The 16064-nt window shown below is 44.8% G+C and overlaps 1 protein-coding gene across 4 annotated transcripts in view; it reads left to right on the top strand.

The window, feature by feature from the left end:
- LOC119973336 (copine-8) overlaps window positions 1-16064 on the top strand; it is a 449311-nt gene that overhangs the window by 90667 nt on the left and 342580 nt on the right. For 2 of the 4 annotated variants that reach the window (XM_038811212.1, XM_038811213.1), the window contains exon 2: window positions 11373-11413. The exons of the other annotated variants lie outside the window; for them this stretch is intronic. In XM_038811212.1, coding sequence (XP_038667140.1) covers window positions 11373-11413 — 41 coding nt within the window. The remainder of the gene's footprint in view (window positions 1-11372; window positions 11414-16064) is intronic. 4 annotated transcript variants of the gene reach the window in all.

The raw sequence follows: 16064 nt of genomic DNA, 5'->3' as shown, positions 1-16064 counted from the left end.
TTTGGGGGGTTCGGGGGTCATATCGGTGGGGGGGGGGGGGGGGGGGGGGGGGATTGAGAGATCAGGACGCCATTTTTAAATGACTTCCCAATCTCTTTCTGCACTGATGAGTTCGAGTGAACGGAATCCCTCAGTGCAGGAAACAGGTCTAAGTGCGACCTTCGTGTGGCAGGTTTCCCACAGTGGTCACAATATCTCTAAGGATGTGAACAGTGATTTAGTGGCTCGCGGGTCCCACATGTCTGCTGTGCTTGTTATTCTAGGTGGTTGTGGGTTTGGAAGGCGCTATTGACAGAGCCTTGCTGTGTTACTGCAGTGTACCCTGTAGGTGATATACACAGCTACCATTATGCACTGGTGGCAATAGGACTGAATATTTAAGGTAGTGGATGGGATGGCAATCAAGCAAACTACTTTGGGCGTGATCTATTGGGCATGGTGTGCTCAAAAAGCAGCACAGCATGTTGGTAGATGTCGGGAGAACCCTTTTCGGGGATCTACCCAGCTCGTTACACCTTGCGCAACTGTATGTGATCTTGTGAGTCGTGGCGATATTAAGGGCGGAATAACTATTTTGCGAATCTGCATATTAGAGTCAGACAGCTGATCCACATCCTTCTGGTAATGTGGCTACCACCAAGGGGGACCCCAAGGGGATTGGAAGCCTCCAGATACTTGCCCTTTGGGCACGGTGGAATCCTGGCACTGCTCATGCCACCTGGCACCCTGGCAGTGCCAACTGGGTGTCAGCCTGGCAAGTCAAAGGTGCCAAAGTGGCACTTCCAAGGTGGCACTGCTAGCTGACATGGGCACTGCATGCGTGCTAGGCTGGCAGTGCAAAGGTGCCAAGCTGGCATTTTTTCTGTGACAGAGTTTGGGCCCGGAAGTGCCCTACACTAGTGCGATGCGGTGGCAAGGCTCCCCTGATCTATCCGAGGTGTTGGGATCTAACTCCTTTGCCTCGGAGTCCTCGGGTGAGTGCTGTTCAGTGTTTCTCTCTATAAAGGGGGACCAGACAGAACAGCACACATTGAACAAAGAACAAAGAAAATTACAGCACAGGAACAGGCCCTTCGGCCCTCCCAGCCTGCGCCGATCCAGATCCTTTATCTAAACCTGTCGCCTATTTCCCAAGGATCTACTTCCCTCTGTTCTCCGCCCGTTCATATATCTGTCTAGATGCATCTTAAATGATGCTATCGTGCCCGCCTCTACCACCTTCGCTGGCAAAGCATTCCAGGCACCCATCACCCTCTTCGTTAAAATCTTTCCACACACATCTCCCTTAAACCTTCCCCCTCTCACCTTGAAATCATGACTCCTAGTAATTGACACCCCCACTCTTGGAAAAAGCTTGTTGCTATCCACCCTGTCCACACCTCTCATAATTTTGTAGACCTCAATCAGGTCCCCCCTCAACCTCCGTCTTTCCAACAAAAACAATCCTAATCTACTCAACCTTTCTTCATAGCTAGCACCCTCCATACCAGGCAACATTCTGGTGAACCTCCTCTGCACCCTCTCTAAAGCATCCACATCCTTCTGGTAATGTGGCTACCACCAAGGGGGACCCCAAGGGGATTGCAAGCCTCCAGATACTTGCCCTTTGGGCACGGTGGAATCCTGGCACTGCTCATGCCACCTGGCACCCTGGCAGTGCCAACTGGGTGTCAGCCTGGCACGTCCAAGGTGCCAAAGTGGCACTTCCAAGGTGGCACTGCCAGCTGACATGGGCACTGCATGCATGCCAGGCTGGCAGTGCAAGGGTGCCAAGCTGGCATTTTTTCTGTGACAGAGTTTGGGCCCGGAAGTGCCCTACACTAGTGCGATGTGGTGGCAAGGCTCCCCTTATAGGTGAGATGGGGCTTTGGGGGTTCGGGGGTCACGTTGGGAGGTGAGAGATCAGGACGCCATTTCTAAACGACTTTCCAATCGCCTCCTGCACTGAGGAGTTACAGCGAGCGGAACACCTAAGTGCAGGAAGCAGGACTAAGTGCGGCCTTGGCGCGGCAGGTTTCCCAGAGGTCATAAACTCTCCAAAGATGTACTTTTTTTTAGGGCATCCAAAACCACACCACCAGGTGAAAATAGTGTGGGGGAGGAAATCCAATTTTCCTATGGTTCTCATGCGAGGGATCCTGATCAGAGTTGAGGTACATGTGTGTTTGCACCCAAGGCCTTCCTGACCTGTAAAAAGTCCACACATCAATAGTTTGGGGCCGGGAAGCAGGGGAATATTGATTTTCTAGCAAAAGAAGCTCATTGTGCACCGCCATTGGGAGACAGAAATCCAGCCTTTTGTCTTAAGCAAACAGCCGTTTGCTTTGTTAACAATAGTAGCTAAAACAATATGACCGGGTACTATTTAATGCAATTTCTTTCATCTGTTCTTTCTGGCATTTTGTGTTTTTGATGGAAACTTACTCTCCCCAGAAAGGGACAATCTAAAAATGCTTTCTAGCATTGTTAGAAGTGAGGCCTTTGTGTTGTCACAGTGGCCTTCTGTCTGTCTCTTCAAAACTGATTTCTCATCATGTTGACTCAACTTCATTGCTTTCCTCTCATTTGATTTTGGGCTCCTTTAAAAAATGATTTAGCTGGGAACTGTATGTTTTGTGCTGCATTGGGACTTCTTTTATCTCAATAATTTAAAATGCCATATTGGATTTTCTGCAGATGTGTAACTGACTTCCTATTATCAAATTGTCAGTGCCTTTTGAAGATGAACAGACAAAACCCTTGTGCATTTGACTTTGTTCTCATCAGAAGTCACATTGATAAATAATAACTAACTAGATTCTGAATTCTTTCATTGGGCCATTTGGGATTTTCCAGATGGTTTTATTACTGGCCTAAATTCTGAAAATTGTAACTATCATTGAAAATGTAATTTAATCATAGATAATCATAGGTAATTAGTGACCATTATTTTATAAATATGTTTTTATGTAACTGTGATAAAGTTAACATGATAAATTGCATTTGTTGTATCGCATTTCATTCAGAAAATGCAATGTAAAGCTTTAAATGTAAAAGAAATCAGGTGTGCAGTTCAATCCGAGACTCGAGTTGCCTTTTTCAAATAATGCACAAACTACATTAATACATTTAGTCATTCAAAAAACGAGTTACTTCAATATTTTTAAGAAGCTTTAATTTTGTAGTAGTTTCGAGCAATAACTCATGGAGAATGATCAATTACTTATTTCCCCCCAGATCTTGTTCCTTTTTCTTATTTTTCTTTTATGGCTTTTTAATTGTATTTTGATGCAACTGAGCCATCAGACAAGTGAACTGTTCCCAGGTTTCTCTCGTAGATGTTTTGTAATCTGTCACCAGACGACATGCCTGAATTACCTGATGGTCCAAATCTTCTAGTAGAGAAGGATTACATTTTCTATATTGAAAGGATTTACCATTACATTCTACTTTGGCTGAGATCAAGAATGTATCACACAACGATTGTGAAATTGCATCATGCCAGTCTCTCATGAAGTAATGTTTGAATGATAGGGAAGGTTGAAATTGTTGACAGTTACGAGGTGATAGCCCATGGATTTATGTGAATCATGACATTCTTTGTTTTCCTGGAAGAACTATTTTGAAGTCATATTGGGACCAATAATGTTAGCCTTATTGCAATTCCGATTAGGATTAGAGTGAAGTTACACTTCATAACTTTATGATCAACAAGAACTGAAGAGGCAATTGGACAAAGTGGTAATGTTATGTGACACAGAATTGTTCATCTTATGTGATACACACCACTGTTATTTTCCTAGTCATTGGGTTAAAACTCTGAAACTCCCTCCCCAACAGCACAGAGTGAGTACGTTCACCACATAGACTGCAGCAGTTCAAGAAGGTGATGCCCATATCCCAAAGATCCATATTTATAAAGAATGTTTATTTAGTGAAGGATCATCTTACTGGATAAATGTAGTTAATTTTATAGAATGTCATTGTAAGACATTCTTCTGCAGTTAATTGATTACAAATGTTGCTAAATGTTGCTAAGTGTGGTGCGTATTGGCCGCGATGGGTAAAATTTGGATGGAATCCCCGGGTAGGGCGGGCTGTGCTCTACCCGAGCTTGGCTGACCAGAAGGGGGTCCTCAGACAGGGTGGGAACCACTGCCGTTTATCCACCGCCTGAGTAACCGACAAGAACGGGCACGAATGTAATCTTCGTGGGGGGTTGCTGTAAAGGTTCTACCATCAAAACAGAAGAGCAGTTATGAACTGGGTTCTGGCAAGTTCTCAGCGGTTTTGGCTGATATGCATGCCGGCAAGTTCCCGTAGGTATCCGCGGACAAATGGGGCGTGTGGCCGTAGGAGCTGATGAAACTGAAACAAAGAACACATAGAAACACAAAACAAACAAACATGCAACGAACATCGTGTAGGTTCCATCAGAAAGGACACCGTTTCTCTCAAGCGGTTCCTTTTTAAAACATCATCTGGACATCTCAGTTATCTGTTGGGAACAGGGTCGCAAAGGGATTCTCGTTTTTGGAGTCAGACTCAATGTCATCCTCTTCTCCCGGATGCCATACTCTCGTATGGATAAGGGTTGCTAAAGCTGCATGGTGTGACTTTGGGTCCATCTCGTCGTTCCGGACGAGCCTGTACGAAGTGTCGCGGTGCCAAATAGTCGTGTCTAGTTCTGTGGGGACAGAGTTGGGGTCAGCATCGTAGGGCGGTGGTCTTTGGTGAGGGCTGTTAAGGAATGTGATCAGGAAGGGATCACTCGAGTTGTGTTCAGATTCGTCGGGTGTGGGGCCTGTTGGATAGTAGGGAGGTGTGCTGTGGCTGAAGTCTGTGTCACAGTCGCTGTCTCTACTGCTGCTGCTTGTGGGCGTTCCGGGGCGAAGTCTGGAGTTAGGGGACGGAGTCGAGGTCGAGTCCGTGGATGGGCTGGACGTGTTGGGGGAGGCTGGGGATATGTTGGATGTGGGCGGGGCATGGTCTGCTGTGTCGAGCATGACGTGGTGTGTGTGGTTAGACTGCAAGCCATATGCCTTGAGCTGGATTATATGAAACCACACAGTCTTCCCGTTGAGGTAGTTAATCTTATAAACCGAGGGGCTTACTTTGCAATTGAGTACGGACCCGAATACTTGGGTGACAGGAATGTGCTCGGGTTGTAAATAGAGAGCATGACCTGCTGTCCTACCTCAAACTCAGTCGCATGCACTGTCTTATCAAAACAGGCCTTGCTCTGTTTCTTCCTTGTGCCTACCGGGGAGCACGGTAGTATGGTGGTTAGCATCAATGCTTCACAGCTCCAGGGTCCCAGGTTCGATTCCCGGCTGGGTCACTGTCTGTGTGGAGTCTGCACATCCTCCCCGTGTGTGCGTGGGTTTCCTCCGGGTACTCCGGTTTCCTCCCACAGTCCAAAGATGTGCGGGTTAGGTGGATTGGCCAGGCTAAATTGCCCTTAGTGTCCTAAAAAAATAATGTTAATGGGGGTTGTTGGGTTATTGGTATAGGGTGGATACGTGGGCTTGAGTAGGGTGATCATTGCTCGGCACAACATTAAGGGCCTGTTCTGTGCTGTACTGTTCTAATTCTAATTCTAATTCTAATTTTACTGCAGCCGCTAGCTGAGCCGTTTTAACATTCTCTACCAATTGGTTCACTGCATTCTCGTGGGTGAGGGCCGTCACTTCGGGGCTGGACAAGTCAAGTCCTAATAAAAATTCTGTGCCTTTCATGGGGCGTCCGGTCATGAGAGTGTGTGGGGTGTATCCTGTGGAAGTGGAAACAGTGTTACGCAAAAACATTAATGCAAAAGGGAGGACTGAATCCCAAGTGGTGTTATTTTGTTGGACCATTTTCCTCAGGGTTGCTTTTAGGGTCCGATTCATTTGTTCCACGATACCACTCGACTGGGGGTGGTATGCTGTGTGGAATTTTTGGGTAATGCCAAATATCGTGAGGACGTTTTTCATTACACGTCCCGTAAAATGGGAACCTTGGTTGGATTCAATGCTGCGGGGGAGTCCCCATCTCGTAAAGATGTGGTGGGTTAAAATCTTAGCCGTGGTCTTTGATGTATTTGTCCTAGATGGGAATGCTTCAACCCATTTCGTAAACGTGTCTATGACAACTAACACATACTTGTAACCATTCCTGCAAGGGGGCAATGGTCCTGTAAAATCAATCTGGAGGTTAGTCCAGGGGCCATTAACTGGGCGGGTGTGGCTAAGCTGAGCTTTCTTCGTATATCTGTCCGGATTGTTTTGGGCACAGATAAGGCAATTTTCTACATAGTGCGTGACGTCTTCCTTTGAATGCGGCCACCAACAGAGCTGCCTGAGGTGGGCTGTAGTGGGGTCAATTCCTTGATGCCCATGACTATCGTGGAACAAACAAATAAGCTGATTCCTGTCCTGTTCAGAAACCACATAAAGGGTGTCTTTTAGAACCACACCGTCATGTGTGGTCAGTGCATTTTTAAACCTATCGTACGGGGCTGGGAATTTTCCTTCTAAAATCTCCCTGAGATTATTATCCTGCTTCTGGGCCTGCACTAAATCTTCAATATTTGTCTGCGAGACCTGAACTGCATTTACTGGAAGGCTTTCGGGGGGGGTTCCAAATATAACCATGCCTGGAACCTGCTTTAGCCAGTGCGTCGGCTTTCACATTCCCAGGTGGGGAGGAACGGTGGTGACTTCGAACTTTAATAATTCCAAATGTCCTGTCCTGTGCTTTGTCTAAAATGTGGCGGAGCAATGGGGCTGAAGGGAGGGGTTTTACGTCCACGGAAACAAATCCTCTTGCTTTCCACAGGGGTAGGAATTCTGTAAGGCTGTTGCAGACATAGAGGCTGTCCGAGTATATAGCTGCTGGGCTGAGAAAGGAATCTGGGTGATCTACAATGTATGCAATGGCCGCCAGTTCTGCCGCCTGCGCGCCTAAGTGCCCTGGTAGTTTTAACGAGATTTCTTCCAGGGCGCGTCCCTGCACGTCCTCAACATAAATACCGCATCCTGTAATGCGCTTCCCGTCTAATGTAGTGGAAGGACAATCCACATATATTCTTAGGGGTGCGCATGTGTCTGTGTGCTGGGGGCTCTGGGGTGAACTACCTATCTTTCTGGGGGGTGTTTTCACGATGAAGGGGCCTGTGTTATTATGTGGGGAGATGATTTCGCATTCATGGGGGGTGCCTGGGTAAGTAGGTTGTCGGCTAAGAAAGTGTGGGTCTTGGTTCTTTTAACAGTGATGTCCCGACCCTGCAAAAGAAGGGTCCATCTGGCTGCTCTGATCTGGCTAACTGTACCGTCCTTTAGACGTCCGTCTAGTAAAAGTTGTGTGGGGGTGTGTTCCGTGAGGATTGTGATGGGGTTTAGTCCGGTTATGTAAGAAAAACATTGCACCGCCCAGAAAACTGCGAGCAGGTGCCTTTCACGGGCCGAAAATCCCTGCTCCACAGGATCTAAAACTCTGGAGGCATAAGCCACAGGTCTTGACTGTTTGTGCCGTTCCTGGAGGAGCACGGCCGAACGGGTGCGATCTGTGGTAGCAACCTCTATAGCATAGGGGAAAAGCGGGCCTGGAACCTGTAGTGCGGGGGCTGCGATGAAGGATCTTTTCAAAACATCCACAGCATCCGTATGCTGTGGAAGCCATTCCCAAGGGGCACCTTTCTTTAGGAGGTCTGAGAGGGGAGCTGCTTTGGCGGCGAAACCGTCGATGTGGTTTCGATAGTAGCCAACCAGTCCTAAAAACGACCGGAGGGCCGAAACATTCTTGGGAAGGGGCAATTTGACAATCGAGTCAATCCTTTTATGCTCGATCTCGCATTTACTGTGCGTGATAATTGTTCCCAAATATATCACTTTGTTTTCCAAAATTTGGGCCTTCTTGGGGTTTACTTTGCATCTAATCTGCTGCAGGAGTTCCAGGAGTTCGGACAGAAGCGAGATGTGCTCTGCTTTGGTGTCTGTCTGCAGTAATAGGTCGTCCACATACTGGACCAGACATTCGGGGCGAGAAAATTTAGCTAAACCATTTGCCAACTGTCGGTGGAAAATGGAGGGGGAGTTGTGGAATCCTTGTGGGAGGCATGTCCACGTGTACTGCTGACCTTTAAATGTGAAGGCAAATTTGTACTGGCACCCTTTTGCCAATGGAATGGACCAGAATCCATTACTGATGTCCAAAGCCGTAAAATATCGTGAGTTGAGTCCCTGTTTGAGCATGGTCTTGGGACTTGTGGCCACCGTGAGGGCTGCTGCGGGGGTGATTTTCTTGAGTTCCCAGTAATCGATGGTCAGTCGCCATGATCCGTCGGGTTTTCTCACTCGCCAAATCGGGGCATTATTAGTAGACGCTACTGATCTAAGTAGGCCCTGCTCTAATAAACTATCAATAACTTTTGAGATTTCTCCTTGTGCCTCTTGGGGAAATCCATATTGCTTTTGGGGTCTAGGGTCAGATCCTGTAATTTGAACCGAATCAGCCATCCTGCCACAGTCATGTTTATGACTTGCAAATGCTGTCCTGTTTTTCTACAGAACCTCCCCAACCTGTCTGTCTGCGCTAATCGTGGTCAGGTCAAACCAAAAATCACTAACTGCGCTAATCTTGTTAGCATACTCACCTACTGTGAGCGTTGCGGAGGCTCTTGCAAACTTCTCTTACCAGGACTGCACGTTGTGTGTCCTGATAGGCCTTATCATATTGGGTCTGGAAGCTGCTCAGATGCGCCAGACAAGACTGGTGTGCCCTCTTGGCATCATCCACCGCTCCGTCCTTTGCTGCTAACTTCCTTCTTCATTCTATATTCTCTCTCTCTATCTCACTAACGTCAGCTTTACTCATTTGATTTCTCTCTTCTAACTCTTTGCGGAGCGTCCAAACGACCTCCTCTGTGCCTCGCAATTGTGCCAGACAGGACACGATTGCCATCGGCTTGCGAGCTTTCCCTAAGCTCTTCTTATGGATTTCGCTCAAGTTCTCCCACCAAGTATGTCCTATACTCCCAGGATCTGTTTCCTCATTTAAACAAAAGTCACTCCAAAGGGGCCATCCCTTCCCTTTGAGGTACTTCCTTATCTCTTCTTCCCAAATGGGATACTGTCCTATCCTACTGCTGGTCGCTGCGACCACGAATTCTTGAGGGTTCATGAGGCGTTCCATTGCCTTCATTGCCATTTTTCCTATCTGTATTCTCTTTTTAAAATTTAGAACGAGGGGTACTAAGGCGGTGCTGTGAATACGGGTACGGCTTTCGCTAATTTCTGGAAAACAAACTCCCGACAGTTTTTCGCAAAAAAATCTATCAGGTTTACCTTATAACCCTGTTAGTTACGTATGCATTGACACACTTCCGAATTATGAGGATTGATCAGAACTGCTTGAACACTTGTGGTTATTTCTGTTCCCAATTGGATTCTAATTTCAAATTTCTGGGTTCTCTCGGAGTGGGGGGGGGGGGGGGGGGGGGGGGCACTTCTAAGTCGAGTCCCAGCGGAGTCGCCACTAAATGTTGCTAAATGTTGCTAAGTGTGCTTTACACTTAATTGCTCTGTTTTATAACCTTGCTCTAGAGTCGCCAGGTATCTTTATGATACCACCACGAGGTTCAAGTTCAAGTGCTGATCAATAACTCAATACACCAGTTAGTGAGGTTCAAATCAAAACATATTTATTAAATACACAGTCAATCGCTACTCATGCATAAAATACTATTCACTAGGCTATCACTAACACTGACAGGCCAATACTTAGCTTTGGAAAAGGGACCCACTAGGTCAGGGGAACAATTGGCCTCTCGTTCGATCCTGAGTCTGCAGGCTTCCAGCTGGTATGGACTAATGGTTAGGAGCGCCTATCTCATAGCGTGCATTAACTGGACACTTGTTGGTGCAGCTGCTAGGCAAGTCTCTCCGAGTTGAGAGTCACGGTCAAGAGTTCTTTGAGAGCTGCCAAGAAGCTGTTAGGCTGGACTCTGCTCGCTGAGAGCCAAGTGCCAAGAAGAACGAATTGAACTTGGGGACTCAACTTTATAGTCCCCAGGGGCTTCGCGCCCCTTTGGGCGGACCCCGTACCTGGTTCCAAGTGATTGGACTGAGTTCTGATCACTTGGATCGATTTCTCCAATACTGGAGCTGTTCCCTGATCGTTGGGCGGTTCCTAAGTGTCCGTTGGCCTTGCTTTGTCTTGGCTCCTGCTGGCGCCGAGGAGTCTGGCTTGGCCTCGATTATCTTAACTGTTTCAATTGTTCCCGGGGATTGCTCATCAGTATGTGTAGATGGTTGTCAGTTTCAGTGCTGTCTGGGTTTCTGCAAGGTCTAATATACAGGAGATTTTGCACCTGCTTGTTTTTCTGTCCTTGGCTGAATTTCCCTGCATTCTTAGCGAATCTCCATTTTAAAGTCGGGAAGTGGCCAACCCAGGTGGCTACACTAACATAAACTGTGAATATTGATTTTTTTATATGTGCTCATTTGGACTCAGTCTGCACAGTTAATTATATTTTATTTACAAAAAAAGGCTAGCATAAGCTGTATGGGATCAAGTGCAGATTTGATTAGAATATTGCCGTTTGACCTGGTAGGCATCGGGTTTAATTTGTGCCAAACTAATGAAATGAGAGTGTCTGAGTCTTTCGCAAAATGAGTTTGGCAATTTCATCTGTGTTCTCAGTGATTAAAAACACAACCCCTTAATTTTTCAATTCTGGATTCTTAATCGATCTTATTATATAGGAATTTTTAGCAGCCAGAAAAATGGCTATTAGGCTCAACAATACCATCCATCCTTTTCGGTAGAACTATCTCACCTGCTAGCCTGCTCAGCAGATTCCATCTATCCCCTGCATTGCACAAGGGAACTTTGTGTGCTTAATTATATTGTTTGATTCAGTTGTCTTCACTGACATCCCCTCACGCAAGTGTATTGCCCATTAGACAACGTTGTTCTGCCTGACGTTTGTCTTTATAAATAACTTCCCAAATTTTGCTTTAACCCGGTGCTTGAAACCTTCGCCATAAAGAACTCTTTGCCTAAATCAATTTTGTCAAGCTATAAAAACGTATTCAGGTTCTTGTAGGGGAACAGAGCAGTGCTTTGTGAAGCAAAGTGGGAGGGTCTTGTGCAAAATGCCTGTGATCAAAAGCTTAGAAGATGTGTTTTTTAGTGGAACTCTTATCTCATTGTTTGTCTGACACTTGGTAAATCTTGCCTGTGGGGAATACTGAGTTTAAATATATTGAGGCTATAATTTGAAACAGGATTCTAATTATATGTATTTAAAGCTATAACAGGAAAGATGCTAAACCATTATATATTTTTTTCTTAAAATTTAAATATTAAACATGAACTCATGTTTAATGAGAAATTTTGTTTCCCCACAGGAACCTTTTGGACAGAGATACATTTTCTAAGTCAGACCCAAGTAAGTAACAGGTGTTCCAACTGTTTGCATGATTTATATAAAATCTTGGCTTATCTGAGTTGCTATTTAACATCAAGACATAATAGTAACAATACTCTGTGAACCACTTCCTGTTATTGTAAATCACAAACTAGGTTCACCCATATTTTACTTACTTTTCAAGAGATAATTATTTTTAAGAAGGTTTGAAACTTAACTCAGCGATGCTCGTATTTACCTAAACTGAAAGTAAAGGGTGGATTGTTTATTCTGTCTTTATTCCTGTAATTTGATAACATAACACGTGGTAGGCTCATAACAAGAGTTGGAAAATATGGCAAAAGGGATGCAAATGTGCTTAAAAACAAAGCAAGCCGAGAATAAGGGTGAAGGGTAGTCCTTCAGATTGGAGGAAGGTAGAAAGTGGTGTTGCACAGGGGCTAATTAGTATGGGGCTATCGGTATTCACCATTTCCATGAACAAGTAATTAACTGGAAAGTATAGCTAACACTGAGGAGGAATGTAAGTTAATACAAGGTGGCATTAGAAAACTTGGAAACTGACCACTTGAATAGCAAACTGACTTTTTGAGTTGGATAAATGTGAGGTGATGCGCTCTAATAGGAAAAACAGAAACATCACATGTACCTTAAAAATATGTAAACATAGAAGGGCAAAGGGAATAAAGGTGAACCAATCATTAAAAGTTGCATTGCAGGTCAGCAAAATGTTTAAAAATTGTAACAAAGCATGGGAATTAATTCCTAGGGCTATAACTTATGAAGTGAAATTATGTTTAACTTGAATAAGGCTCTGGTCAAGCTGTACTTAGACCAGTGTGGATCTTTCTGGTTGCTATACTAGTGAAAACTTGTGAAAGCATTAGAGAAAGTAAACAAAACATGTGCAGGAGTGGTACCAGATTGAGAGACTACAGCTATCAGGGAGGGATTTGTTTTGTTTGGAAAGAGAAGATATAAAGGAGATCTGATGGAGGTCTTTGAGCTAATGAATGGTTACGACAGTGTCTATTTGTAAAGAATATTTCCACTAACAGGAGAAACCTAAACTAGGCTGCCCAGGTACAAAATAATCGCTAACAATTTGAATAGGGAATCAGAGACATTTCTTTACTCAGAGATTGGTTGGAGCATAGAAATCGCTGCCATTGGAAGTGGTTGAGGCAAAATAGCGTAATTATTTTCAGGAGGAAATTCGACAAAGGTACAAGAACTAAGGGGATAGAAAGATGAACTAAAAGACTGAGATGAGATAGATGGAATGGGAGGAGACTTGTGTTCAGCACAAGCACCAACCCAGAAATGTTAGGCAGAATATGGCGGCACGGTGGCATAATGGTTAGCACTGCTGCCTCACAGCATCAGGAACCCGGATTCAATTTCGGCCTTGGGTGACTGTGTGGAGTTTTCACTTTCTCCCTATGACTGCGTGGGTTTCCTCCCAGTACCCCAGTTTCCACCCACAGACCAAAGAAGTGCAGGCTAAATTGCCCCTTCATGTCCAAAGATGTGACGTTAGATGGGGTTATGGGGATAGGGCTGGGCGTGGGCCTAGGTAGGGTGCGCTTTCAGAGGGTTGGTGCAGACTCAATGCGCCGAATGGCCTCTATTATTAGGTCCAGAAAGGAGTCCATACTGAGCCGAACAGGTTGAATCATAAGGAAAAAGGTTTACTGCAACAGAATAAGAATACAGAGCAGTTACTCTACTACAGGAGCTAGTTCACAGTTCATGGCCCTCCGGTTTTATACAGGATGTGGATGGGGGCACCCTGCCCCTCAGTAAGGGACTTCTTTTCCCCATAGTGTCAATCCCCCAGTCTCATAAGTGTCCCATGACCTGCTTAAAGTTTCATTCACGTCCCATGACCTACTTAATCCAAGTTATGATAGCCTCCTTCTGCACTGTAGGAATTCTATGTTTCTAAAAGCCTCTTGTATGCTGTAATTTTGATGTAATTTTGGCAGCTTCAACTTGTGCTTTTAGACACATTGTGTGCACATTTGATCTTTTAATCCTTTTTACAGGCCTTTTCCTTTCTATTGACATATTCTGTTCTGCTTTATTCTGTTTTTATTTCTTATTCCAAAGTTATTTTGAAAAGATCGGAAAGTACAAATTATTTTCCGTGATGCACTTTGTGATTTGATTAAAAGTGAAATAACTAATAACTTACAAGTTACTGGCCAACATGCTGGCATGTATTGCACAATCACTGTGTATCGCAGCAATCTTTCAGCAAATATTAATTTGAAATTACTTTTTAATTTTCATTGCTGAGTGAATTTTCAAAGTAATACTATTTATTCTGCATACTATTCAAAGGGACTTTTGGAAATGTTTTAAAGCATTAATATTTAAAAACAAATAGATTATTTGGTAAGAGTAATAGATTTTAAAAACTAAATGTGAAGTAGGTGCTGTGACAGTTTTGAGGTAGCCTATCAGTGTGGGGGCATGGACTATTCATGCTTTTGTAATATGTAAGTAAAGGAATAAGCAGTGAAACAGTAAAATGATCTACATTATCAGCAGCCATGCCAAAAACACACTTATTATCCCTTTCCCCCCCAGAAAGCCCCAGTTATTTTGTTGATGGTTCATTTGCCATAAATAGAGCTTGAAGTTTCATTGTCTTGGTTACTTTAAGTGCCGCCCTCAAAAAGTCACCTGTACTAATCAATAATGCTGCCATTAATCAAATGATTACATTACATGATTGCATTATTGCTGCTTGAGTTTTGACAGTAACATCACACATGGTGAAAGTGATTTAATATAAATGCAAATTCTATCTTGTTTGTTATTAAATACTCATATGTGAAAACAGGACTCTCGGCTTTGTGAGCTGAGATGTATCCTGGCAGGAGGCAGCTAGGTAATAATGATCCCTTAATTGCAATGTTAATGGTGGCGCAGCATTCTGGCAATTAGAGATAAGGAACTATCCATCTAAATGTGCTCAGTGGGATAAAAGAAGGGACAAAGGCGCAGGTGAATGGTGAAAAGTGCTGACAGCAGCTGGTGACTCCAATAAGAATTGACAAATGGAAGAAACTGATGATGTGAAATTGGCCAAATTTGCAGATGATACTTAAGTCGAGGGGTTATGATATCTTCTAAAGCAGATTGGAAATTACAGAATGTGGTGGACAAAATATTTAAGTGGGTGGGCCAGTGAGAGATAAAATTTCACCTGGACAAAGGTCATAAATTAAAGTGGGACAATATACATTTAATTTACAAAATAACAAGATAATGAGAAAAGCCATTCAGGCAAAGCTTAGTTTATCTGTTGAGAATGAATCAGAATTTTCCTGAGTTAAACACCCAACAGGTACTTAAGTAATTTCAGAGTTTTTACTTCCACATACTCTATCTGGAACCTCATGTTTAACAGAGGAGCAATCAAGGAAGCCATTGGTATTTTGATTTGTTTTGCCAGGTGAGTAATAAATGAGACAAGAACAGAGGATGCTGGAAAAACTCAGCTGGCCTACCAGCATCTAACAGGAGAGAAAGAGAGTTATCGGGCGCCAATCAACCAAACAGAATCTATCTCCGGTTTCAGGTGTGCAGGAGCTGAAAGACCCCGCTATTCGACCGCACTTTGCCGTTTTTTTGTTCTTGGCGAGGAACTCCCCGTTGAGGCCACACTTTATCGCCTGTGCAGGAAGACTACTTGCGGATCAGGGCGCCAATTTTCAAGGCAGGCTCAATCTTTAGACACCCCACCCACTCAGCGAACCCACCATGGACCCCACCATAACACCCACTCACCTCTTCCTGGGTCGTCAAGCTCCCCCCCTCACCCTACCTCTTATGGCCAAGGCACACTCGGGCCCAAACCCTAGCATGCGCAACCTGGCACCTGGGCAACATGGCACTGCCAGCCTGGCACCCTGGCAGTGCTCCCGCTAGCTTTGAAATGCCACCTAGGCACCCAAGTAGTGCCAGGATGATGCTACCAATTTGCCAGGGTGGTACTGCTTAAGGTACCTAGGTGCAAATGGGAGCAACAGGGTGACCTACTGCCCAATGCCTTACCACCCAGGGGTCTCCAATGGTCTGGGAGACCCCCAGGTGATTTTCCAGCGTCCACTATTAGAATCCATAGTATGCATATAATCCTTACAGCGCAAACAGAGGTCATTTGGCCCATTGGGTCTGCACCGACGCGCTGAAAGAGCACCCTACCTAAGCCCAATCTCCACCCTAACCCCGTAACCCCATATCTTTGGTCACCAAGGGGCAACTTGGCATGGCGAACCCATCTAATCTGCACATCTTTGGACTGTGGGAGGAAACTGGGGCGCCCAGACGAAACCCATGCAGGCCTGAGAATGTGAAGGCCTGAATTGATCCTGGGTCCTTTGTTCTTGTTTCAGATTCCACCGTCCGCAGTATTTTGTTTATTTCGGTAATAGATAAGGCAGATGAGTTGATGATAAAATCATATAGTGAGTGCTCTCATGATAGAGCTGTGCCCATTTGCGGTCATCAAGGCAAAGGATACATTTCACCATCGGGGATCACAGTTATTTTTTTATTTTTCCAATTAAGGGGCAATTTAGCATGGCCAATCCACCTACCCCGCACATCTTTGGATTGTGTGGCTGAGATCCATGTAGACATGTGGAGAATGCGCAAA

Source organism: Scyliorhinus canicula, chromosome 11 (genome assembly GCF_902713615.1).
Source record: "Scyliorhinus canicula chromosome 11, sScyCan1.1, whole genome shotgun sequence".
In the NCBI taxonomy this organism is placed as follows: domain Eukaryota; kingdom Metazoa; phylum Chordata; class Chondrichthyes; order Carcharhiniformes; family Scyliorhinidae; genus Scyliorhinus; species Scyliorhinus canicula.
The sequence above is the reverse complement of the archived record's forward strand: the minus strand, read 5'-3'. Positions and strand labels throughout refer to the sequence as shown.